The sequence below is a fragment of the Dasypus novemcinctus genome, chromosome 24 (genome assembly GCF_030445035.2).
Source record: "Dasypus novemcinctus isolate mDasNov1 chromosome 24, mDasNov1.1.hap2, whole genome shotgun sequence".
NCBI lineage: Eukaryota > Metazoa > Chordata > Mammalia > Cingulata > Dasypodidae > Dasypus > Dasypus novemcinctus.
In genome coordinates this window covers 66,863,135-66,888,238 of record NC_080696.1, presented here as the reverse complement: position 1 = coordinate 66,888,238, position 25,104 = coordinate 66,863,135, and the positions used below count along the sequence as shown (strand labels likewise).

At 69.9% G+C, this 25,104-nt stretch overlaps 2 protein-coding genes and 1 long non-coding RNA gene across 4 annotated transcripts; 1 reads left to right on the top strand and 2 right to left on the bottom strand.

Annotated features, from left to right (window-relative positions):
* Window positions 1-1,061: 1,061 nt before the first annotated feature.
* On the bottom strand, window positions 1,062-3,823 carry LOC131275809 (uncharacterized). Its single transcript, XR_009183295.2, has 2 exons — window positions 3,689-3,823; window positions 1,062-1,744 (listed from the first exon to the last, which is right to left on the bottom strand). It is a non-coding gene; the product is annotated as an uncharacterized lncRNA (long non-coding RNA).
* HELZ2 (helicase with zinc finger 2) lies at window positions 2,495-17,632 on the top strand. Its single transcript, XM_058287313.1, is given in 29 exon segments — window positions 2,495-2,564; window positions 3,203-3,311; window positions 3,488-4,569; window positions 4,855-5,038; window positions 5,263-5,367; window positions 5,664-5,962; window positions 5,964-6,161; window positions 6,234-6,875; window positions 8,043-8,826; window positions 9,030-9,105; window positions 9,230-10,026; window positions 10,028-10,213; window positions 10,215-10,283; window positions 10,285-11,155; window positions 11,158-11,486; window positions 11,488-11,829; window positions 11,832-12,626; window positions 12,628-12,962; window positions 13,065-13,183; window positions 13,271-13,402; window positions 13,473-13,619; window positions 13,695-13,842; window positions 13,936-14,052; window positions 14,139-14,331; window positions 14,448-14,582; window positions 14,663-14,881; window positions 14,969-15,125; window positions 16,266-16,433; window positions 16,503-17,632. Coding segments are annotated over 27 exon segments (8,685 nt in total). The 5' UTR covers window positions 2,495-2,564; window positions 3,203-3,311; window positions 3,488-3,556; the 3' UTR covers window positions 16,628-17,632.
* A 2,027-nt stretch (window positions 17,633-19,659) lies between these two features.
* FNDC11 (fibronectin type III domain containing 11) lies at window positions 19,660-22,347 on the bottom strand. Of its 2 annotated transcripts, none has more exons than XM_012525026.4 (2): window positions 22,214-22,347; window positions 19,660-20,723 (listed from the first exon to the last, which is right to left on the bottom strand). In XM_012525026.4, the coding sequence occupies exons 1-2, from the start codon at window positions 22,303-22,305 to the stop codon at window positions 19,718-19,720; spliced, it is 1,098 nt and encodes a 365-aa protein (XP_012380480.1). In that variant the 5' UTR covers window positions 22,306-22,347; the 3' UTR covers window positions 19,660-19,717. The 2 variants fall into 2 exon arrangements, with proteins under 2 accessions (XP_012380480.1, XP_058143404.1); XM_058287421.2 differs by lacking the exon at window positions 22,214-22,347 and adding an exon at window positions 21,648-21,732.
* Window positions 22,348-25,104: the final 2,757 nt, after the last annotated feature.

The following is a 25,104-nucleotide window of genomic DNA, read 5'->3' as shown; positions in this document are numbered from 1 at the left end:
GTGTAATTTGTTGAGCCTCGCCCCCAGCTCCCATCCCAGTTTTGTTTCAAGATGCCACCCAGTTCCAACAAAGGTGCAAGAATGAAGCATCTTTCCTCAGTGGTTTAAAATGCCGTCTCTCATCATAAACGAAACTCCTGCGTGTGGCACAGCCCTGGATGCCACACTTGTTCCCTTGTTGTGCTTGTCTTCCTGGCAAACGGTTCATTTTAGCAGCTTCACAGTATTTGGCAGGACTAGTTCCACTTACTGCTCTTCCTTGTAAGAAATTTCCTGCCCATTCTATATCTATATCTATACATAAAAATATATATCTAGATAGATTTTTTTTTGAGGTACCGGACTGGGGATTGAACCCAGGACCTCGTAAGTGGGAAGCTGGTGCTCAACCACTGAGCCACAGCAGCTCCCCTGAGTTGTTTTTTTCGTTTGTTTGCTTGTTGTTTGTTTTTGTTTTTAGGAGGCACCAGAAACTGAACTTGGAACCGCCCATGTGAGAAGCAGGAGCTCAACGCTCGAGCCACATCTGCTCCCCCTTCTACGTTGTTAATGCTTTTCCATACGAAGTTTAAAATCAGCTCGTCTGCCTCCAACCTTCTTAGTATTTTAATTGTGACAGCATGAAACTCATATAACTTTAGAAAGAACTGACATGTTTGTGTAATGTTAAGTCTCTCTGTCCAAGAACACTGTATCTTGTTGTATTTTTTAGTGTTCTGTTGTGTCTCTCGGGAGTTTTTGAAGTTTTCTTTGCATATTTCTTGTTCAGCATCTTCCTGGATCTTTCCCATCTTCCTAGATCTTTTGTTGCTTCTCTTACTTAAGGGATCTTTTCCTCCTATGTCTTCTAAGTTGACGTGTATACATGGGATTACTCATCACTATCAGTGGTGGACCCAGCCAATTTCCTGGCTTGAATGGGTTGCTGCCACTGTCGTCCCCACTCCAACCCCCCACCCATTATGCTGGGGTTGAGACGTATGTGCTTTAGTGGCCAAGGGACGATATAAGTGTATGGGTTATCTATTGCTGTGTAACAAAGCACCCCAAAACGCAGTGACTTAAAACAAAGAAAACAAATTTATTATCTCACATGCTTACATCTCCCAGTCGGAAGAGGCTTAGTCTGGTTCACGCAGGGGGTCTGTCATGAGGTTGCAGACAGATGTCAGCTGGGGAGTTGGGGGGGGGGCAGCGAGACAACCGCTTGCAAAATGACTCACGCACACGCTGTCCAAGTGAGGCTGGGTGTTGGTAGGGGCCCGGCCCCTCCCCAATGGGTGTCTCCGCAGCTGCCTGCCCCTCCTCACAACATGGTGGCCGCTCCCCCAGAGCAAGTGGTCCGAGGCAGCCAGGCAGAAGAAGCTGCAGTGCCTTTTGTGGCCCAGGCTCTGGCACGGGACGCTGTCATTTCCACGGCATCCCTTTGTCACCCAGGTTGGCCCTTTGCAGTCTGAGAGGGGTGCCGATTCCGAGGGACATGGCTAATCAGGGGTGAGTGTGGCCAGCCACCGCTGTGCCTGTGATCTCTCACTGGGTGGGCTGATAGTGTGACCCCAGTTGTCTGGGGGTGGGGGGTCAGATGCGTCCTGCGCGGCTGCGAGATGCTTGGAGTTGCTCTCTGGCTCTTCCGGCTGTCCCGACTCTGTGGCTCTGCTACAGTTCAGACATCTTTGGGGGCCCTTTCCCTGGAGCAGGGCTTCTTAGTGAGAGGCCCGTAGAAAGATTTCAGGGGGTCCGTGAGCTTGAATTGAAAAAAAATCAACTTATTTAGTTTCTCTGATCTTTCACTGAAATCTAGCATTTCCTTCACTTCTGAATGTACGCAATAAATTACAGGAGTATTCATTTCATATCACATACAGTTGTTGAAAAATTGTTGACTGTTTGCCGGAAACGACCTTTGAACAGATGTTGAACCCTGTTAGGTTATCAGGTATTGAAATTAGGGGAAAGTTGTAAAACGCAATTTTGAATAATTCTAAGATTTAATTTAAAGATGTGCTGATGGTGAGTGTCATAAAACTACCTGCTGCTGCATTCCCAGAAGGGCCCTGCCCGAGAGCCTGGCACACTCGCGCTCATTTTAATGGTTTGGATCCAACCAGGGGGGCTTCCCCAGGTGGGGGGTGGGGGGGCGCTCTCCCCCGGGGGTCTCTCCCCGGGGTAGTGGGGGGTTCTCCCCGGGGGATGCTGCGCGCAGCCCCCCTCCCCAGACGGAGACCCTCCCCTCGGCCCCCGGCCTCGCCCTGGGACAGCCCCAGCCCACGGGGAGCTGGTGGGCGCCGACCCTGCGGGGCAGACGCCGCCCCGGGCCCGGTCTCCCACCCGTACCCCGGGCCCAGAAGCCCCCAGCAGCTCGGCCGGCGGGCAGGCGGGGCTCGAGCCGGGCCGGGCGGGGGCGGCCTCGGGGGCGCGGCGGGGCCGTCCCCGGGGCGGGGACCGCGGGCCGGCGGGCGCGGGGCGGGGCGGGGGGCGGTGAGGTAATTTCCGCGATCCCGCGTCAGAGGCCGAGGCGCCCCGGGGGCAGAATCGAAAGTGATCGCGGCGCGGGCGGGGCGCGGGTGAGCGGGGCGGGCGGGGGGCGGCGGGCGCGGGCGGGGGGCGGCGCGGGCGGGCGGCGCGGGAGGGGGCGTGCTCGGGGCCGGGGGGCCGGGGGAGCCCGGGACCCCGAGGGGCGCGGACCGGCGCTGCGCGCACAAGTGCTGACTCAGCGCCTGGGGCCCCCCGGGCCCCCCAGAACTCCCCACCGGGAGCCGCTGGAGATCCTGGGACCCCTCCTCACGAGACCCTTTTGTCTGACCCTTCTGGGCTCCAGGTGTCTCTTTCTGAACATCCTGCTCCTCTGGGGGCCTCGGCCAGGTGGTCTAGAGGCAGGCGGGGGAGTCCGGGGGGGGGGGGGGGGGGGCGGCGCCCGCGGGACCAGGGCTGACACTCCAGGCTGCTGCCCCCAAAGTTCTCACCAGAACTTCTCTTGAGACCCGACCAGTTTGCGGGGAGCCGGTGCGCCTGGCGGGGGCAGCCTCTCCTTCCGGCCCCCCGCGCCCCCTCGGGCTCAGAGGGAGGCTGTCCCACCTGCTCTGCCTGGTCCCCCCTGCCCGAGGGAGGAGGAAACCAGCCCGGCCAGGGCGCTGTGGGCACACCTGTGCTGCCAAGAGCGGGCAGTCGTTTCACAGAAAGGGGGGTGCCGTGTCTTCATCAGATCAGGCACCGGAGGGGCTTTGCCTGTGCAGGACCCAGGGCAGGGGCTGCCCGGGAACCCCGAGTCGACGGCTTCTGTGGTCTCTCTGGCCCAGCTCCCTCCCACGCAGGCAAGTGTGAGGGTCCCTGGGGGTCAAGGTCGGTGGGGCCCTGCCTCCCTCCAGAAGCCAAAGCCGAGGTCTCACAGCCCCCTCCCCCAGCCCCGCGCCCGCCGCCCCTCCAGCGGGGACGCGGGCGAACGCGTCCCTCCTGGCTCCGCGCCTGACCTTGCTCTCCTCCCGCACAGCCCTGATCACCGGCCAGCCGAGCCCAGGAGCCTCGGACACCGCCGCGCAGCGCGGGGCCAGGGTCGGAGATGGTGGCCCCAGGGCCCGGCTCACCGCCGGCCAGCCCCGCCAGGGCGCCGCCGCTGGCCGCACTGTGCGCCCAGGTGGACCTGCGCCTGGGCTGTGCCCTGTGCACGCAGCGCCTCAACGAGAGCACCTACCTCCTGCGCAGCGTGAGCCACAGCTGCCCGCGCGAGATCCTGCTGGCTCGCTCCAAGCGCGCGGGCAAGCCCAGGGTCTGGCGCCGGGTGGGCCGGCGGCCCAGCTTCCCGCGCCCCGCGCGCTACGCGGTCTGCCGCTACTACCGCCCCGGCCTGGGCTGCTGGCGCCACCGCAACCGCTGCACCTTCGCCCGCAGCCCCGAGGAGGCGCTGGTCTGGACCTTCGAGCGCGAGCACGGCGCGCGCCGCCTGTGGCTGAGGGCCGCCCTGCAGGACGGCGGGGCCCGGGGAGAGCCGCCCTGCCCGGCCGATGCCATCCGGGCCGAGTTCAGCGGCCACTTCCAGCTGCTCTGTGCCCGATGCTTCCGGCGCTGTCCTCCCCGTATTTGCCCCGTGGACCCTGAGGGGCGCTGCCTGGAGCATGGGGCCTGCCCTGCGCTCCTGGCGCATGTGAGCACCGAGGGCCGCCGCAAGCGGCAGTTTGTGGAGGTGCGGCCACAGCCCCAGGCCGGCCAGGCGCTGGGCTACTGCATGTTTGTGGGGCGAGGGCAGCCATGCCGGCACGGGGCGCACCGCTGCCAGTATGCACACAGCGACGTGGAGCTGGCCGTGTGGGAGGCCGAGCGGCTGGAAGGGCTGCAGCGCCGGGACCTGCTCGCGCCTCCTGTCCCTGGGGCGGATGCACGCCTGGCCCCCGGCAGCCAGGGTGCCGCTGTCCAGCTGTACTGCCACGCCTGCCTGGTCACCTGCCACTCCCAGGAGGCCTTCGAGAACCACTGTGCTTCCCTGGAGCATGCGCAGATGGTGGCCTTCGACCAGGCTGCGCCGTGGGAGCACCGCAGCCCACCCACCGGGCAGTCCAAGTTTGAGCTCTGCCCGAGGTGAGGACAGCGGGGGCGGAGGTTTTGGGGGACAGAGCCGGTGTTGCCGGGACTAGGAGGTTCAAGGTTCACGGGGTCGCAGGGCCTCCCTGCCGCCCTGTCCCACCTGCACGAGGGGCTGAGACAGGGTGGGCGCGACCCGCTGAGGCCGCTCACGCGGACGTGGACGGGACCCAGGAGGTCCCTGCTCTGCCCGCTCCCCAGCCCTGGCGGGTGGCCTCAGCCTTGGAGACGAGCACATCGTGGCGGCACCGCCAGGCCCCTGCTGACCCCTCCCGTCCCCAGGCCGGACCTCTGCGAGTACGGGGACGTGTGCACCAAGGCGCATTCAGTGCAGGAGCTGCAGGAGTGGGAGCAGCGGAGGCAGGCGGCGGAGCTGCGGGAGCAGGCGGCCTGGCAGGAGGGGCTCGTGTCCTACCAGGAGCGGCTGCTGGCCGAGTACCGGGGCAGCGGCAGTGAGGTCCATGTGGTGCGTGCGCGGGCGGGGCAAGGGGCGCGGGGCCGTGGGACCACGGGGCGTGGGGTGCAGGGTGCAGGGCTGCGGGGCGTTGGGAACGGGGCGCGGGGCGTGGGACCACGGGGCGTGGGGTGCAGGGCTGCGGGGCGTTGGGAACGGGGCGCGGGGCGTGGGACTGCGGGGCGCAGGGTGCAAGGTGCAGGGCCACCCTGCTGAAGGCCAGGCCTCCCCTGCAGCTGGCCGAGACGGTGGACGGTGTGTCCGTGACTTGTGACCAGCCCCTGCTGCACCAGGCCAAGGAGAAGGCTCAGCACTGCTGGACGTTCACCGTCCACTCCAAGGTGAGGGGCTGGCTGCAGCCTGGGCCACCGAGTCGAGTGGGGGCATCCGCACGCCCGGGGCACGCCCCTCACCCCTCCGTCCAGTCTCCTCACCAGCAGAACGGGTGGTGGTGACACCCGACCCCGGGGGGTCCTGAGGGTGGGGTGGCCCTGCAGCGCTGAAGCGGGGGCCTCTGACCCCGCCTTGCGGTGAACCCCGAGGCTCGGAGGCTGGCGGACCTGCTTGGGGCCCCTCAGCTGGGAGCAGCGGGGCGGGGGCCCCCAGGGCCACCTCACTGTGCCCCCCGCCTCCCCAGGACCCCCTCCTGCACGTGGCCCTGCTCAAGCAGGAGCCCGGGGCGGACTTCTGGCTGGCGGCCCCCCGCCTGCCGCAGGGCCGCCTCTACGCCCAGGGGCAGCGCTTCCGCGTGCACGGCCCCCCGGCCGAGTTCCGGGTGGGGGTGTGCGTGCAGGGCGCCTCCTTCGGCACCTTCGACCAGTGGGTGGTCTTCGACTTCGGCCGCCGGCCGGCGCTGCTGCGGAAGCTGAGGCTGCAACTGGGCGAGGCGCTCGGCCTGGAGTCCCGGGGGGCCCCAGCGCCGGGACAGCCCGAGGAGGAACCGGCACGTGGTGCCCGGCGTGGAGCGGACGGCCGAGCAGGCCGCCCTGATGGCCAAGTACAAGGCGCCCGCACTGGCCCTGGAGTTCCGCGCCGGTGGCCCGGCGCCCGGGCCCGTCTCCCGCGCCAACTACCGGCAGCACCTGCACCAGTTCCTCTACGAGGAGGAGGCGGCTCGTCAGCGGCTGGTGTCCCAGTGAGTGGGGGTCCCGGGCAGGGAGCCTGGGCGGCCCCGGGGGCCCGTGAACCGACGCTCCGTCCCGCACAGGCTGAACCTGCGGGCCCAGGTGTCCCTCCAGCCGTCGCTGACGACGCCCGCCCTGGGCATGCTGCTGCCGCCGCAGGGAGCCCTGTACGCCGAGGTGCCCATCCCCCCCGCGCTGAGGCCGGACGCCGACCAGGGCTTCCTGCTGGGCCGCGAGGTCCGCTCGGCCCTGGTGGCCCCGGTGCCCGCGCCCGACCGCACGGTGTTCGAGGTGCAGCTGGAGCCCCGGGCGCGCGCAGAGCGGGCGCTGTGGCTGCTGCTGCCCGCCCGCTGCTGCGAGGCCCTGGGGCTCCGGCCTGGGGCCAGCGCCGTCCTGGAGGTGCAGTTCCAGGTCGACCCGCTGGCCTTCCGCCTCTGGCACCAGGCAGTGGACGCGCTGCCCGAGGTGCGCCTGGTGGTGCCCGACCTGCCCGCCTGCGCCCTGCCGTGCCCGCGGCCGCCCCCGCCCTCGCTGTGTGGCAACCGCAAGCAGAAGCTGGCCGTCTCGCTCATCGCGGGTGGCCACCCGGGGGGCCCGCGGCCCGTCCCCCCGCTGCTCATCTACGGCCCCTTCGGCACTGGCAAGACCTACACAATGGCCATGGCCGCCCTGGAGGTCGCCCGGCAGCCCCATGCCAAGGTGCTCATCTGCACACACACCAACAGGTGCGCCCGCCGTGTGGGGAGGGGCATGGTGCGCAGGGCCCGGGGGTGGGCCCGGGCGGAGCTTCGGGGTCTGGGGTCCGTTCCCAGTTCCGAGGCCTGGGCAGGCAGTGCGCCCACGGGGGCTGGCCCCCCACCCTTGGGACCCCCACCAAGGCCCACGGGCCCTTGAGCCCCGGGGCCCTGGCTGAGAGGGGCACGTGGGGGCCGGGCCTGCCGTTGGGTGAGGTTTGCGGGCGCACGACGGGGGTCCTGGACAAGAACGTCGTGGTCGGGCTGCGCTTGGCCCGTGCCAGTATCCTGGGGGCAGGCTCGTTTTCCGCTTTTTATAGAAACACAGATTTTCCCTCCACTATAAGGTTCCGCCTTGGCCACTGTGGTTTCCTTAGTTCCCCAAGTTGCGCCCGCAGCTCAGCCCGGGGCTTTCCCGCTTCTGCGTGGGGAGCTGACCGCTGCCAGTGGACTTCCAGGCTGGGCCGGGAGCCCAAGGCCAGGGGGCATGTCTCCGCAGAGGTGCTGGGCCGGCGTCTGAGGGGCTGGCTGGGGTGCAGGCAGGCGGGGGCGTGGGCAGGGCAGGGGCGCGGGTGCTGCTTGGAATCCGTCCCAAGAGCTGGGGACAGCGGGCTTCACGCTCAGCGCCTCCGTCACCAAGCGCCGCAGACGGCGGCTTAAGCAACAGGTTATTCTCTTGCTGCTCCGGAGGCCAGAACCCTACAAGCAGTCGGTCCCCGCCGGGGACCCCTGGGCCCTTCCAGCTTCTGGGGCTGGGCGTGTCTGCAGCCTCGGCCTTGGCCTTCACTCGGCCCCTCTCCTCTCCATCCGCTACTTTTGGACGGAAACAGCCATTGCATCCGGGCGCCGGCCTCTGGGCCACACTCCTTCCCCAGTGGCACCCACAGAGACCCTACTTCACAGATGGCCACGCCCACAGGCGCCGGGGGACTTGAGCTGTTTGGGCCATTGGGGAGCTGTGCTCGGTGCCTCTCCAGCCTGGCCCGTGTCCACGTCCTCCAGCTGTGGCCCCGGCTGTGCCTGCACCGGCCTCTCCGCTGGCAGCGCCCTCGGCTGTTGCTGAAACCCCCTGGCGCCGGCACGAGTCTGCGCCTCACCGCCCACTCCGGGCCCCCGGGCGCACACAGGAGCCCACCGTGTGTCCCTTTCCTCCCCTAGCGCCGCCGACATCTACATCCAGGAGTACTTCCACGGCCACGTCAGCAGCGGCCACCCCGAGGCCACGCCGCTCCGGGCGATGTACACCGACCGCCCGCCCAGCCAGACGGACCCGATCACGCGGCGGTACTGCTGCCTGACGGGCGACGGCCGCGCCTTCCGCCTGCCCACGCGGGCCGAGCTGGAGAGGCACCGGCTGGTCGTCACCACCACCAACCAGGCCCGCGAGCTCGGGGTGCCGGCCGGCTTCTTCTCGCACATCTTCATCGACGAGGCGGCGCAGATGCTGGAGTGTGAGGCGCTCACGCCGCTGCGCTACGCCACGCCCCGCACCCGCGTGGTGCTGGCGGGCGACCACATGCAGGTCACGCCCCGGCTCTTCAGCGTGGCCCCGGGCCAGGCCGCCGGCCACACGCTGCTGGGCCGCCTCTTCCGGCACTACCAGCAGGAGGCACACGACAACGCGCGGCGCTGCCGCGTTGTCTTCCACGAGAACTACCGCTCCACCCAGGCCATCGTGGCCTTCATCTCCCGGCACTTCTACGTGGCCAAGGGCAGCCCCATCCACGCCTGCGGCGAGGTCCCGCGCCACCCCCAGCACTATCCGCTCATGTTCTGCCACGTGGCGGGCAGCCCCGAGCGCGACCTGTCCAAGGCCTCCTGGGTCAACAGGGCTGAGGTCCTGCAGGTGGCGGAGAAGGTGCAGGAGGCCTGCAGCACCTGGCCCTGCAGCTGGGGCCGCTGCGAGCAGAGGCTCATCTGCGCTGTCTCCCACGGAGCCCAGGTGAGCCCCTTCGCGCCCGGGGCCGGGGGGGTCTGCCCGCCGGGCCTCGGTTTCCCCAGCCCGCGAGAGGGGTCGCCCCCGAGGGCAGAGGTGGCGCACTGGACAGCTGGCGCCCGGGGCCCGGAGGTGGGGCGCCTGCTCCTCGTGGGCGTGGGAGGAGGGCGGCCGGGCCGGGGGAGCTGCCCACCACCCTGCGTCCCCAGGTGAGCGCGCTCAGGCAGGAGCTGAGGCGGAGGGGCCTGGGAGAGGTGACGGTGGGCGGCTTCGAGACGCTGCCAGGTGAGTGTGACGCGGCCCCCGGTGGCCAACGGGGCGGGGCGAGCCCGCAGGGGCTGGCGATGCTGCCGAGGTGGGGGCGGTACCGGTGGCCCCCCCTGCCGGGCCTGACCGTGTCCCCGCGCAGGGCGGGCGTTCCGGGTCGTGGTGCTGAGCACCGTGCACGACAGTGACAGCCTGCGCGGCCCCGCGGCGCCGAGCCTGGAGTTCTTCACGGATGCGCGCGTGCTCAACACCGTCATGACCCGCGCCCAGTCCCGCGTGGTGGCCGTGGGCGACGCTGTGGCCCTCTGCTCGTTCGGGGCCTGCAGCAAGCTCTGGAGGAGCTTCGTGCGCGAGTGTGTGCAGCACCGCAGCGTCTGCCCAGAGGGCCTCTCGCTGGAGCAGATCGAGCAGGGCGTGGCCCGGAGGCAGCGCTGGCCCCGCCTGGGCAGCAGCGGGCGGCCTGTGGCCCCCAGAGCAGAGGGGGCCGAGGCGGCGGGGGCCACGGGCGCCACGGGCGCCGGGTACGCCGCCCCCAAGACGGCCGCAGCAGGGGCTCTGGCCGCGGCTCGCACGGTGGCGGGCAGTACGGCCAGGGAGGAAGCGGTCCCGTCAGGGGCCTCTAGCCACTACCAGCAGGTGACGCCGCCACGGGCCAGGCGGAGGCAGGGGGATGTGTCCGCCGAGGCCGCGGAGGACCTGGGGCTCGAGGTCCCGGAAGATTCTGAGTCTGACTTCTGGCCTTCGGAGGGCGAGCTCGAGGTGGACGACCCCATCCTCCGGGAGCTCCTGGACGAGAGCCGGAACGTGGCGGTGACCGTCGGGGAGGACGGGCTGCTGGACACGGTCGCCGGGCCGGCATCCCCACAGCAGGCCCGCCAGTATGTGAACCTGCCCACTGCCGAGCTGCGGAGGCTGCTCCGCGCGGACCCCGAGCAGTACCCGCCGCTGCGCCTTCGTGCAGGAGACCTTCGAGCGGGCGACGGCAGACGCTCTGGACGCGCTGGCTCCCTGCTCCATCCAGGTGCGCGGCCGCCTGCACTGCGGCATGGCCTTCACCGGGGACGAGGTGCTGGTGCAGCTGCTTGGCAGCGCCGAGGGCGACGAGGGTGGCTCGGGGCGGCCGCGGGGGCCGCGTGCTTGGCGTGCTCAAGAGGCGCCGGCGGGAGCTCGCCTTCGTGTGCAGGATGGACGAGTGGGGACCCCCGCATCATGGTTCCCCTCGACGGCTCCGTGACCAAGATCTTCGTGGCGGAGCTCAGGGACCCGCACCGGGTGCCCGTGCACCAGCTCCAGCACGGCCAGCTGCGGCGTGTGGGCTACGAGAGGCTGGCGGGCGAGAGCTGGCGCAGCCGGCTCTTCTGGGTCCGCGTCGTCCTGTGGCGTGAGCGCTTCTACTACCCGCTGGGCATCGTCCTGGAGGTGCTGCCTGAGGCATCCACCTGGGAGCGTGGCCTCCGCCTCCTGGACCTGGAGTACGGCCTGAGCGAGCTCCGGCCGGACCCGGCCGCAGTCGCCAAGGCGCTGCAGCGGCAGCGCGCTGAGCTTGGCCGGGCGCCCAGCCGGCGGGAGGACTGCCGCGGCCTCCTGACCTTCACCGTGGACCCCCAGGGCGCCTGCAACCTCGACGACGCCCTCAGCGTGAGGGCCCTGGGCCCCAAGTACGAGGTGGCCGTGCACATCACCGACGTGGCCACCCTCGTGCCCAGGGACGGGCCGCTGGACTTGGAAGCCCGCCGGCGGGGCACCGCCTTCTATGCGCCCGGGCGGGAGCCGGCGCCCATGCTGCCCGCCGGCCTGTGCCGCGACGCCCTGAGCCTCCTGCCGCAGCAGGACCGCCTCGCCATCTCCCTCTTCCTAACCATCGAGGGGGCCAGTGGCCGGCTGCAGGGCCTGCGCGTGGCGCCCTCCGTGGTGCGCTCCGACCGCCAGCTCTCCTACGAGGAGGCCGAGCAGATCATCAGGCAGCACCCGGGCGCCGGCCTGGCGCTGCCTGCCCACCTGGACTCGGTGGACGCCTGTGTCGTGGCCGCCTGCTACTTCTCCCGGGAGCTGCGCCGGCGCCGCCTGCGCGGGACAGCCTGTATGAGCAGCCGGACGAGGACAGTGTGCTGGGCTTCCGCGCAGCCCACATCATGGTGCAGGAGTACATGATCCAGTTCAACAGCTTCGCGGCCGAGCTCCTGGCAGGCGGCACGGACACGGGCTCCACCACGCCCCTGCGGTGGCAGCCCGCTCCCGGCAGCCGCGAGCTGGAGGCCCTGTGCGAGAAGCACAGCGGGCTCGTGGCCCTGTCGCTGCACCTGAGCCACCACCTGCGCCCCCACCTGTGCGGCCCCGACCCCCCTGACGCACAGCTCTGCGTCCTGGCCCCCCTCTGGAGGCAGGTCCGGCTGGCCGCGGGACACCCGGGACCTGGAGCAGATGGTGGACCTGCTGACCACCGACGACATGCATCCCCCGCTGGCGCTCGCCGGCCTCGACTTCCGCAGGGCTCTGGGCCGCTCAGTCATCGGCCGCTCCGGCCGCGGGGAGCGGCAGCCCGCCACCCACTACTCGCTGCAGGTGGACTGGTATACGTGGGCGTCCTCGCCCCTCCGCCGCTACCTGGACGTGGTGCTGCAGCGGCAGCTCCTGCAGGCCCTGGGCCTGGGCGGCGCCGTCTACGCTGCCAAGGACATCGACGGGCTCTGCCGGGAGTTCGGGCACCAGCACGCACGCGCCCAGAGCTACCAGCAGGAGGCGGGGCGCGAGTGCTGCACCTGGCGGCGCAGCTCCGAGCTCAGCCGCGCGCCAAGCTGGGCTTCGTGCTGGGCGTGGAGGAGGGCGCCCGCTGCTTCCGCGTGCTCTTCCCCGCCAACCGCGAGTCGCTGCCCAGCCCGTGCCCCGTCCACTTCCGCGGCCTGCAGCTGGACAAGCACCCGTGTCCCCTGGAGGGCCAGCCGGGCCTGCAGCTCCTGTGGCGACGCCGCGTCTACTCGGTGCAGGCGGACCGGCCGTGCATCCCGCCGCCCGGCGCCCTGCTGGACCGGCACGCCCTGCCCGTCGACCCGGCCCTGTGGCGGCGGCTGCTGGCGCTGGTGGAGGCGCGGCGGTGGCCCGAGGCCGCCTCCCTGGTGCGGGAGCAGGGCCTCCTGGAGCCGCGGCGCAGGGAGCTGGGGCGGCTGTCACGGAGCCGCTGCGGCCACTTCATGGAGGTGACCCTGAAGCTGAGCGCAGGGGACACGCTGCAGGTGCAGCTGGGCGGCTCCCTGCAGCGCGGCCTCCTGGCGCCGGTCCCCCAGCTGTGGACCGTGGTGCCCGGGCTCAGCCTCTGCCTGGACCACGCCGAGTGGCCGGGCAGCTGCTTCTCAGGCCACATGCCCCGGCCGGCCCAGGCCCGCTACGGCAGCCTGCACGAGTACTGCCGCGTGTGGGAGCCGTTCTGCGCCCTGGAGTCGGCCACCGGCGCCGTGGCTGAGAACGACTCGGTCACCCTGCAGCACGTGGCCGTCGCCTGGGCCGCCGGGCGCTCACCGCAGGAGCAGCTGCAGGGTGCCTTCCCGCCTGGAGCCCGCCTTCCTGCAGGACAACGGCATTGACCTCGACTTCACCCACTGCTACCTCTGCATCCGGCTCGAGGGGCTGCCCGTCCCGCCGGACACCGGCCCCAGCGACCTCGGCCCACACCTGAGCATCGACCCCGACACCTTCACCTGGGTGGCCCATGGGGTGACAGAGGCGCCGGAGGAGGAGGAGGTGCAGGCCAGCCGGCCGGCGGCCCCCAGACAGCTGCACTTCACCGTCCACCACACGGCCATGGAGAAGGTTCCGGAAGAGGTGCTGAGGCCCGGCTCCAGCTTCACCGTCGAGGTGTTGCCCAAGCTACTTCCCGACCTGTGAGTGGCGTCCCGGGCAGGAAGGTGGAGGTGGGGGCTGGGCGAGAAGTCGCCGGGTCTGCCCCTCCCTAGGAGAGCCCCGCTGACTGGGCGCCCCCCCAGACGTAAGGAAGAAGCCCTGCGTCGGCTGAAGCAGGCGTCCCCACTGGTCATCAGCATCGCCCTGGGCCAGCCCCTCCTGCCCCCCAGCCACCCTCCCCACCAGCACCTCCCCCACAGAGGTAAGTGTGCGCCGGGTGGCCGTGGGGTGGGACCTGCGGGGCGCCCGCAGCGCCCCTCCTGCATCCTCCTGCACCCTCTTTGCTCAGGGCCCCCGAGCCGGCTGCTGGCGCGGGAGACGTACAACATCCCCAGGAGGTGCCACCAGCTGAACCCCAGCCAGAACCGGGCCATCAGGGAGGCCCTGCGCGGGCAGTTCACCGTCATCCAGGGCCCGCCAGGTGGGCCCCGGGGAAGCGGGGGGCGGGGGGCGCCCCGCGCGCGCTCCGCTCACCCCGCTTTCCGGCTCAGGCACGGGGAAGACGGTCGTGGCCCTGCACCTCGTGTTCTGGTTCCATCAGTGCAACCGGGAGCCGGCGAGCAGCGGCAAGACGCAGCCCGGGGGGCGCTGCAGCCTGTACTGCGGCCCCTCCAACAAGTCTGTGGACGTGCTGGCAGGTCTCCAGGGCAGCTGGGGGGCTCTGCCTGGGGGGCCGGCACGGGACAGCCCCTCACGCCCCCCGCTGCCCCCAGGAATGCTTCTGAGTTGGCAGGAGGAGCTGCGGCCCCTCCGCGTGTACAGTGAGCAGGCTGAGGCCACGGACTTCCCAGTGCCCAGCGTGGGCAGCACGGCCCCGCCCAGGAAGTCGCCCCGGGAAGGCAGGCCGGACTGCAGGCTCAGGTGCGACCTCGGTGTGCCTGCCGTCCACCACCCAGCCCACACTGGGGCGGGGGGCCCGGCAAGGGAGGGGCCTTGACAGGGCCTGTCCCCTAGGGCCATCTCCCTACACCACCGGATACGGCAGCCTTCCAACCCATACTCAACGGACATCAGGGAGTTCGACAGGCGCGTGCGGAGAGGGGAAACCTTCTCCAGGGAAGAGCTCACCCTGTGAGTGGCCGGGTGGGGGTGGCGGGAGGCGGTCTGCTGGCAGGAGGGTGTCCGGCCCCTGTGACCAGGTGGTGTCCCCGGCCCAGGTACAGGAGGGCCCTCGGGAGGGCGCGGAGGTTCGAGCTGGAGCGGCACGCAGTCATCCTGTGCACGTGCTCCTGCGCGGCCCAGGCCAGCCTCAGCCACCTGGACGTCCGGCAGGTCCTTGTCGACGAGGCGGGCATGGCCACGGAGCCCGAGACCCTCATCCCCCTGGTGCACTTCCCGCAGACCGAGAAGGTGGGCGGGGCGGGGGTGGCCCCCCAGGAGGTGCGTGGACACAAGGGTCCTGGCGGCTGGGGCAGCGGGGCAGGGCTCCCGCCCAGCGGTGTTGGGGTGCACCTGCCTGCCCCCAGGTGGTTCTGCTGGGGGATCACAAGCAGCTGCGGCCGGTGGTCAAGAGCGAGCACCTGCAGAACCTGGGTCTGGAGCGGTCCCTCTTTGAGAGGTACCAGCACGATGCCCTCCTGCTGGACACGCAGTACCGCATGGTGAGCCCCCGCCTGCCCCTGCCCACAGCCCCGTGGTCAGCCAGAGCCCGGCCGCCCCTGGCTCACGCCCTTTCCTGCAGCACGAGGGCATCTGCGCCTTTCCCTCCACGGAGTTCTACAAGGGCAAGCTGAAGACCTGGCAGGACCTGAGGCGGCCGCCCAGTGTGCTGGGCCACGCGGACAGGGACAGCTGCCCTGTCCTCTTCGGCCACATGCAGGGCCACGAGCAGAGCCTCCTGGTGTCCACCGACGAAGGGAACGAGAACTCCAAGGCCAACCTGGAGGAGGCTGCGGAGGTGGTGAGTGCTCCACCCGGGGGAAGGGAGGACCCTCGAAGAGCGGGGAGGGGGCTCTCCGGCCCGCCTCACCTGTGCGGCTGGCCCCAGGTTCGCATTGCCAAGCAGCTGACCCTGGGCAGGACGGTGGAGCCCAAGGATGTCGCCATCCTCACACCCTACAACGCACAGGTGGCCGAGATTACCAAGGGGCTTGAACGGGCGGGGGTCACCGGAGTGACGGTGACATCCATCACCAAGAGCCAGGGTGAGGCGGCCCTCGCGGTGGGCGGGGCCCGGACGGACCTCCCGGGTGGGCGGGGCCCGGGCGGGCCTGACGGGCGGGGCCTGGGCGGGGCCTGGGCGGGGCTCCCAGGCGGGCGGGGCGCCTCCGGGAGAGCAGGGCTCCCGGGTGGGCGGGGCCTGGGCGGGCGGCCTCCGAGTGGGTGTGCCTTCCGGGTGGGGCGCCCAGGGTGGGCGGGCCCCCGACGTGCCTGGTGGGCGGGGCTCCCCTGATGGGCGGGGCTCCCCGGGTGGGCGGGGCCCTGGAGGGCCTGATGGGCGGGACCCGGGCGGGCCGCCTCGGAGTGAGCAGGGCCCTCGGGCGGGCGCGGCTCCCCGGCGGGCGCGGCTCCCCGGTGGGCGGGGCTCCCCGGTGGGCGGGGCCCGGGCGGGCCGCCTCGGAGTGAGCAGGGCCCTCGGGCGGGCGCGGTCTGGGCGGGGCTCCCCGGGGGCGGGGCTCCCCTGACAGGCGGGGCTCCCCAGTGGGCGGGGCCCTGGCGGGCCTGATGGGCGGGGCCCGGGCGGGCCGCCACGGAGTGAGCAGGGCCCTCGGGCGGGCGCGGTCTGGGCGGGGCTCCCCGGGGGGCGGGGGTTCCCGGGTGGGCGGGGCTCCCCGGGAGGGCGGGACCCTGGCGGGCCTGATGGGCGGGGCCTGGGTGGGCCACCTCGGAGTGAGCAGGGCCCTCGGGTGGGCGAGGTCTGGGCGGGGCTCCCCAGGGGGCGGGGGTTCCCGGGTGGGCGGGGCTCCCCGGGAGGGCGGGACCCTGGCGGGCCTGATGGGCGGGGCCTGGGTGGGCCACCTCGGAGTGAGCAGGGCCCTCGGGTGGGCGAGGTCTGGGCGGGGCTCCCCAGGGGGCGGGGGTTCCCGGGTGGGCGGGGCTCCCCGGGAGGGCGGGACCCTGGCGGGCCTGATGGGCGGGGCCTGGGCGGGCCACCTCGGAGCGAGCAGGGCCCTCGGGTGGGTGAGGTCTGGGCGGGGCTCCCCGGGGGCGGGGCTCCCGGGGGCGGGGCTCCCGGGGGCGGGGCTCCCCGGGGGCGGGGCTCCCGGGGGCGGGGCTCCCCGGGGGCGGGGCTCCCGGGGGCGGGGCTCCCCGGGGGCGGGGCGGCTCACGGCCGCGCCCCCCAGGCAGCGAGTGGCGCTACGTGCTGGTGAGCACCGTCCGCACGCGCCGCGAGAGCGACGTGGACCAGCGGCCCACCAAGGGCTGGCTCAAGAAGTTCCTGGGCTTCGTCACGGACCCCAACCAAGTGAACGTGGCCCTGACCCGCGCCCAGGAGGGGCTCTGCCTCGTCGGTGAGGGCGGCGCGCCGGGGGCGGGGCGGGGCGGGGGCCCGCGGCCGCCCTGACGCTCCCCGTCCGCAGGCGACCACCTCCTCCTGCGCTGCTGCCCGCTCTGGCGGCGGCTCCTGGAGTTCTGCGAGGCCCAGCGCAGCCTCGTGCCCGCCCGCCTGGTGCGGGTCCGAGGGAGGCCGGCGCCGGCGCCCTGAGCGCGCCCCCACGCCCGGTGCTCTCGGGGTGCCCGAGGAGAAGACCAGCACCCCTCCTGCGCCCTCGGCCGGGCCCCTCGGCGGGCCCCCTGTGCCTTCGGCTTGGCCACCAGCTCCCGCCTGGACCCCCTCTGGGGTCAGGCCACTCCCGCCCCCCGCCCCCCGCCCCCCGCGTGAACCCGGAGGCGTTGGAAGGGCAGCGGGCGTCCGGCGGCTCCTTCCTGCTGCCTTTCCCGAGACATGTGGCGACAGGGAAGCATCTCCGGGTGGACGAGAGCCCAGATCTGGGGTCAGAAGGGAAAGCCCGCTGAGGCCGCTCCCTCCCTGGGTGCCACCCAGACCCCCACCCCGGGTGCTCTCGCTGGAGTTGGCTGTTACTTTCTTTGTGAATATACCAAAAGCTGGTGGCTTTTCTCACTGGAGCTGGGACCTGACCCCCAACTCAGGGCCAAGGGACCTCCTAGGAGAGAGGCCTCTCTCTCCGCCACCCTGCCCCATCCCTGCCCCTTCCGACTCTGGGACCCACAGCCAGCGGCCGTCAGGGGCTGCCCCGGCAGGCCCCGCCCCCAATTGCACACACCAGCCAGTCTGCCCCAGCCCCCCAAATGTGAAGGGCCTAGTGCAGCAGGGGCCCCAGGATGGCTGCTCTGCCTCCCGGGCCTGTGCCGGGGGAAAACCCGCCCAGGGTGTCTTCACCCCGGGGTGCAGGCCCTCGTCCTGCCCCTTCCCCACAGACCTCCCACCTTGACATCTGCCCCGCCCCTGCCCACCACACCCTCCCAGTCTCCCCCTGAGCAGCCCTCCCCTCCACTGCCTCAGGGAGGCTGCATGCAATGCTCTTTACAGGAGTTGGCTCTGGGTGTGTGTCTGCCCCTGTGCACAGAAATGCTGCTGAGTTCTGTTTTTTACAAATCAAATTTCTACATTCCAGTTTTCATATCTCTTCTTAGATTCTTTGCATTGTATGACTGAGCACAAATTTTATTAAGACAATTTTGAAAGCTTTTCCTGCTTCTGAGTGTTTTGAGGTCTGGCTGGGTGGCAAAAAGGGGTGGCGTCCTTGCTTTGGGGATGGGAAGTGGCCATCGAGGCTGTCAAGAGCCTCCCAAAGGCCCAACGTGGAGTGGGACTGTGGGGAGGGGGCGGCGTCACCCCACTTTACAGCTGGGGACACAGCCAAACAAGCTGAGGGCCATCTGAGCGAAGATGGACAGAAGCCAGGACTGGATGGCTTGGTGGGGGCGGGCCTGCTGCCTGGCCCGGGCGCTGTTTCCATGGACTGGGAGCGTTCCCAGCCCACTGGACTCTGCTCCTGGGCCGCTGACCAGCAGTGAGGCTGCGGCCCTCGACAGGACCCTGCCTGGTCCTGGGTCTGTGGGACCCCTCCAGGGAGCCCGTCTGCTCCTGCGCAGCCATGCAGGCTCAGCTTCTGCATCTTGCTGGAAGCGCCTGAACAGAGGCCGAGCTGGCGCCCAGTGGCTGGGCCCTGGAGTCAGTCAGGGAGGCTTCCTGGAGGAAGGGGTGTTAGAACCCCTAGGCCGTGGCGGCAAGACAGGTGCGGACTTGATGGCCCCGGAGGCGCTGCTTTAAAGTCCAGGTGAGTCTGCAGCACTGGAGGCAGCCAGAGGCAGGAAGTGCACTCGGAAATCGGCAGGTTTGGAGTTGTATATATGTTACTACAGTAAAATTAAAAAATAAAAGCATTGGCCGTGATGCGCTGGAGGTGGGGGTGGTGCGGGTGCTGCCCCAGGTGCCCGTGCGAGGCGGATCCTGGTCCACAACCTGAGGGTGCCACGAAGCTGCGGCCACTCCACCAGAGGGGCCAGGAGCCAAGAGACCCCAAACCCATGTGCCAGTTGCCAGGCTCCCAGGTACCTGCCGGACCCCCACCCCGAGGCCGCGCAAACGCCACTCCTCGGTCCCTGGCCTGACCTTGCTCTGCCCGCAGTCCAGCCCTCAGGCCTCGTGTGCCCCCTGCCCGACCCCCCGGTCATTTCTGAGGTACACGACAGGGGCCCTGGATATCCCCACAGGAGGGCAGGGAGGCTTGAGCCCAGAGGCCATCTGGGCAGGGCCCAGGACCTGTGAGGACACCGTCCAGAAGTGGGTGGTGGGCAGGGCTTGCTGACCTTGTGGGGGCTGTGACCTCCCTCTCACCAAAACACCCCCCTGGGGTCAGCAGGGAAGGGATTCCCCGCCCCTGGCCACCTGCCAGAAGCCACACTCTGGACTCACAGGTGGGACCCGGCCATCTTTACCCTGTGCCTGGGCACTGGCCTGGCTTCTTGTCATCGTGGCCCACTCCAGGTGGGCCCGTTTGCAATGTCAGTCCCGTGCATAGCCGAGTGCCTGTGCAGGCAGTGCGGGCACCGATGGCCTGGCTCTCCGTGCTTCCCCTCTGCTGCTCTGCCCACGTGGTGCCAGGGCTCAGGGCGCTGTCCCTCCTGGACCTGGAGGTGGCTGAGCAGTGGGCCCGGGTGCTCCCCTGTCCACTTTTTCATGGAGGAGTGGGGCCATGCGGGAACGTGCTGCTGGCTGCGCTGGGTGGCCAGGTCGCATGCTGCAGGGCAGACGCCGATGCCTAGGGTCCTGCCACGACGGGCTGCACCACCCGGGCAGGTGAGGAGGACCACTGGGCTGGAGGGACGGCTGTCCAGACAGGAGCCCAGGCAGGTGGCTCCCTGCTGGGACCCTCACCTGCCTTTGGGCCTGGGGTCTACCTTCAATTTCTCTTGGGGAAAAGACACATCTTTGTTGTCATTTTAGGTGGAAAATGTCCTCTGGGCCTTGGAGCACCCTGGTCCCCAGGGAGCTGGGGGTATGTGGGCAGAAACCACTTGCTGCGGACTCAGGCAGCAGCCCTCACCCCAGGGGTGTTGACGAGGGGCCGGGGGCTGGCCTTGGAGAGGCTGCGCCTCGGGGCTCCTACTGCAAAAGGAGCCACGGGGGGCCTGGGCTCCGGGGGGCTTGGACCAGGGCAGAAACTGCTGCGGCTGCTGCACCTGGAGGGGCGAATCAGCCAGTCTGCTTAATTGTGTGCGGGGGTTTATACTCCTCTTTATTAGTGGATAAATATTAGAAAACCATCTCTCAGAAGGTGCGGTTGGGGGCTGGCTGGGCTTGCCCAGCGGACAGGGGGTGCTCGCCTTCGGGGGGCCGCGGCTTGGTCTGCAGGGTGAGGCTGTCCCGCCAGGGCTCGTACACCAGCGTGTAGCTCTCGGCTCTCTTGATGGTGAACTTGTAGGCGCGGTGGGGCAGCAGGTTGCGCACGTCGAAGGAGCAGGCGGCCACGGGGATGATGCCCCGCTGCAAGCACTCCTGCTGTGTCCGGGGCTCCAGCAGCTTGAAGCGCAGCTCGAACTGCTCGGGCGCGGCCGGCTGGATGGTGACGAACCAGCGCAGGCTGACCCAGTCCTGGTGGGCCACCGACTCCTTGCGGTCGAACAGGACGGGCATCTTGGTGCTCAGCATGAGCCGGATGTGCGGGATCTTGGTGGCACCGATGTCGGACACCAGGCGGTGCTTGACGTGCAGGCGCCCCGGCACCATCATGGCCAGGAAGCAGTCCATGACGCCCGCCAGGTCCGCCAGCCGCTGCTCCACGAGCCCCCAGCCGGCCAGGAAGGGCCGCGGGTCGGGCGACTCCAGCAGGGCGTCCAGCTGGGCGCGTCCGCTGTCCAGCTGCTCCAGCAGGTCGCCGAGCAGCAGCAGCTGGATCTTGGTCTGGGCCGTGCCCACCTTCTTCATGCGCTGGAACTTCCAGGGGTCGATGAGCTGGAACAGTGTGTGGGGCAGCACCAGCGGGTGCTGGTCGCCCAGGGCCAGGTGCTTCGGGAGGACCTCGAGGTAGTAGGAGCACTTCTTGAGCAGCTCCATGCGGGCGTGGTGGCGCTTGAGCAGGTGGGCGCTCAGGTCGGAGGTCAGGAACTCGCGCAGCGCGTTGCGGCGCTCCGTGTAGGTCCTCCACGCCTTGGGCTCCAGCAGCTGCTGCTCCTCAGCCTCCTCGGCGTCCTCCTGGTCCAGGAAGGACTGGGGACTGTCCAGCTTCATCTTGTCCAGACCCAGGCCCGTCACCTGGAAGTTCATCGTCTGGGAGCTGGCGGAGGAAGGGTGGGTGTGAGCTGGAGTGTTTTGGGGGGGTTGAGGGAGGGGGGAGCACATCTCTCAGGGAAGAGGCTCCTGGCGGGCCAGTGGGTCTTATAAAAGTGGACGTCGAGGGGCAAAATCCCCCTGGAGCGGCCGACCGTGGTGGTGGGTTGGGTGAGGCCGGGGCGGGGGGGCCCTGGGGCCAGTGGCCTGGGCAGGAAGCCTGGCTGGGGCCTCACTCCTCATCTGGGAAATGGGGCGGTAGTGCCCCTTTGGCCTGGCCCTGCCTGAGCAGCACTGGATACCCTGCGGGGACATCTGGAACCCCTAGCTGGCTCCTCCAGTCCTTGCAGCGGGTGCAGACACGGCCAGTTAGAGCCGGGCCAGGGCCTCGGCTGCGGGGCAGGAGCAGTGCTCGTGCCACAGTGCTCGTGCGACAGTGCTCAGCTGCGCCCTGGGCTCCGTGGGCCCAGATAAACGAGCCCACGAGGCAGGCGACGCCAGCCGTCCCCATCGCAGAGACCTGGGCTCCCGGGCTCGGTGCGGCTGGAGCGGCGGCCTTGAAGCTAGAGTCCCCGGGGAAAGGCCAGCTGCCCCCGTGCCTCAGGGACCCCCCGGGCGGTGGCGCAGACCTTGGCGCTGCACCTGCGCCTCCCCAGGGAGCTCCAGGTCACAGCAGCCCTAGGGTTGGGTAAATGGGGAACCAGGGGCCGAGCGGCTGGCCCAGAACCACAGCGCTCGAGAGCAGCCGTGGGCCCGAGTTTGTCCTCCTCCTGGAAGGCCGCCTCTTGACCCGACTGGGCCCCCGGCTGGCCGTGAGCCCCTGGGAAGGGGTCGTCCTGCACCCCAGCCCCACCTGCCCATCCTAGCCCCCAGGCCTGGGCCCTGAGCTCCGCCTCCCCGCGCCCCCCGCCTCCCCGGCGCGCCCACTTGCCCTGCCTCCCCGAGCGCAGTGGGACCTTGCCGGGACTGCATCCAGAGCGTCGGGACCCTCCCTCCCACCACGGGCGTCCTGCCAGTTGCCATGGGTACCGCGCGTCTTTGTGACGCCCCTCCCCGCGCCAGGCCGTGGGGGTGGGGCCGAGAGCGCTGGCGAGCGGGGCGCGGGGAGACCCCGCCCCGGGGGCGGTGCGGGGGGAGGCGGGCTTCCCACTCGGCCTGCGGGGCTGCGGCCTTCTGCGCGGGTGCGCAGCGGCCCCTGGGCGTCGCCCCCGCCCCCCCCCCGCCCCCTCCCGAGCTGGACCCGGCCGTCCGGGTTACCCAGAGGGGCGCTCCTGCCGCTGCCCAGCCCCCACCACACCCCCGCCCGCCACCCAGAGGCGCTCCTTGTGCCCGACCTTGGGGGAGAGGTCCGAGGTGGGGGCCCCCTTTCCAGAGCAGGGTGTCTGTTCTGGAGCTGCCCTTTCCCACTCCCCGCCCCCGGGATCTGTAGTCAGGGCCTGGCGCAGGGGCGCCCTGCCCTCCTGGTGACCCCACTTCTGCCTGCCCCTAGCAGCATACCTGGGCAGGGGTCCCGTGGACACTGGGGCTGGGAGGGAGGCAGGGGGCGGCCATTTTGCCCCCCGCCCCTCCTCTGGGTCCTGCGTGGTCATCGTCTGAGGGTGGAGGGGCTGGGAAAGGAGGGGGCCCGGCCCTGCCCCCACCCACATCCTCCCTGGATGCCCTGGTCATCTGCCTCCTTCACCCCACCCCACCCCCTCTTTTTGTTGACTTCTGGTTCCCAGCTGATGTGTCATTGAACTTTTAATTTTGAGATAACTGTAGATTCTACGCAGTTGTGAAAACTAAGATACGAGAACACATCTGGTAAAGCTGCTGCGGCTCTCGACAGGATGTTTACCGGACGCAGTCAACTTCAGGACAGCCCAGCGTCCTTCCTGTCGCCACAGCCCTTCCCCCCCCCCCCCCCCCCCGACACCCCCAGCCGCAGCGGGGTCTCCTCTCTGCTTCTGTCCTTTGAAGAACGGGGCGTCAGTGGAGCCGCACGGTCCGCAGCCTTCGGGCCCGGCATTCTCAGCGTGACCCTTGGCCCCCGTCCGGCCAGTTGCGTGTTAAGTTGGTTCCTTTTGATTCTTGAGCAGCATCTTGGCCCAGATGGACGCGTCCAGCTGTGCCTGGCTCTGCTGCCCCCTGGCGGACGGTGCTCCCAGGGGCCCAGAGCCCCGCTCTGGGGTGGTCCCAGCCCCGGGGGGAGGAGGTGCACCCGGCCAGAACCTCAGCTGTGCCCTGCAGACACAGGACCCCAGGGGCAGCGCACGGCTGCCTGAGGCCCAGAAGCCCCCTCCTCACCCCACAGACCTGGTCTGAACCCCAGCTCTGCTGGTGGGAGCTCAGTGCTGAAACAAACAGGGAAACCGAGGCGCAGAGAGTTCAGCACCTCCCCCAAGGCCCAGGCCAGCGAGCGAGAGCAGCAGAGAGCAGCACGGGCTGGGGGGGGCAGGGGCTGGAGGGGCCAGGGGCTGGAGGAGGCCGGGGCTGGAGGGGGCAGGGGCTGGAGGGGGCCAGGGCTGGGGGTGGGGCAGGGGCTGGAGGGGCCAGGGCTGGGGGGGGCAGGGGATGGAGGGGGCAGGGGCTGGAGGGGGCCAGGGCTGGGGGTGGGGCAGGGGCTGGAGGGGCCAGGGCTGGGGGGGGCAGGGGCTGGAGGGGGCAGGGGCTGGAGGGGGCTGGGGCTAGAGGGGCCAGGGGCTGGAGGGGGCCGGGGCTGGAGGGGGGCCAGAGGCTGGAGGGGGCAGGGGCTGGAGGGGGCAGGGGCTAGAGGGCACTGGAAGCTGGAGGGGGCCAGGGCTGGGGGTGGGGCAGGGGCTGGGGGGGGCAGGGGCTGGAGGGGGGCCGGGGTGGAGAGGGCAGGGGGAGCAATGGGCCTCAGGAAGGAGAACGGGGGAGCAGCGGCCGCTGGCCGGGCCCTCCGCTAGCGGGGAGGGAACATGAGGGTTCTGGCCAAGACAGGAAGGCAACGAGGGCCGTGCTGCCGGGCCCAGGAGGGGCCAGGGGCTGCAGTGCGAGGCTTCTGTCCCGGGCACCCGAGGAGGGGGCCCAGCCGCCCTGAGCCCTCTCCCCTTCGGGGACCTGGGCCCACAGGCAGAGCTTCCTGAGACCCTCCCCTGGTTAAGGGGGGGGGGGCGGCTAGGTCATCTCTGTGGGAGGCCACTGCCCAGGCCTCTATTAGCACGGCCCTGCGCTGACCGCGGCAAGGGAGGGGCCGGCCTTTTCCTCTTTCCTGAATAAGGGCAAACGGCCGTCCGTTGGAACCGTCCGGGGTCGGGGCGCGTGGCTGCTCCGCTGAGCACTGCTCCCTGGCCCTCTCTGGGTTGACCAGAGGCCTGGGGCAGCGCCTGGGGGGCGGGGCGGGGGTCCCCATCAGCTCACTGGCCAGGCCTGCCTCGGGCTTCTGCAGAGCTGGGGGACGAGCGTCTGGGAGGACCCTGCCCCCGCCCCAAGATCGGGACACGCCCCCCCAGGTGGAAACGAGTTGCGCATGCGCCTGGCTCCCGGGGCGGGGCGGGACCACCGCCGCCCGCAGTCCGTGGGAGGAGCGGGGGTGGCCGGGGGCAACCCTGCGGGCTGGTGGGTGTGAACTCAGACCCCTCCCAGCCCTCCTCGCTCTGAGCTGGACCTTTTACGTTCTCTTTCTGAGCACGCCCGGGACAGGACAGGTCTCGGTCCCCGGGTGGATCCAGCCCGGCCGGCCAGGCTGCTCACCTCCTAGCTGCTCACCTTCCTGGCCTCTCACTCCCAGGCCGCTCACTCACCTGGCCACTCACCTCCCTGCCCTCACCTCCCTGCATCTTCAAACCAAGACAGGCCTGACTGGTGCACCCAACAGCACCAGCTGAGCTGCCCCACCCTCAGGACCCCGCAGGCCCCCACTTTACAAAGTGCTCCCCTGCGGACAGGGGCCCTGCAGGGCCAGTGCCTGTTAGAGAGGACGCGGGCGGGCCCTGGGCAGGGCGGGGTGTGTGGCTGCGGTTGCTCGACCGGACCTTGCAATCACAGGCATGAGTGTTAGAGCTGGGCTGTGGGCGACGGCTTCCAGCTCCATAAAGACCCCCGGGAGCAGAGGGGCTGGGGGAGAGGAAGGGGCATGGGGGCTGCCTGGGCCTCAGGGCCCCTCGGCTGGGCGGCAGGCAGAGCTGGCTTCGGCGTGGGGGGGCCCAGACGCTGGCGGGGTGCAGTGAGGTGGGGGCGTGGGCCTCAGCCTGGGGACTCGGCTGCTGCCCCCTCCCTGCACCCTGACCCAGCGGGGGGAACGGTAACCTGCAAGGGCTCCCCGCCACACACGGGAGCCGACTCCACGACGTTGGGATTTTGCGAAGACAGAGCTTTGTTGGAGGCGGCCATCCAGGGGATGGTGGCCAGGCTCAAATCTGCTCCTGGACTTGAGTGCGGAGGGA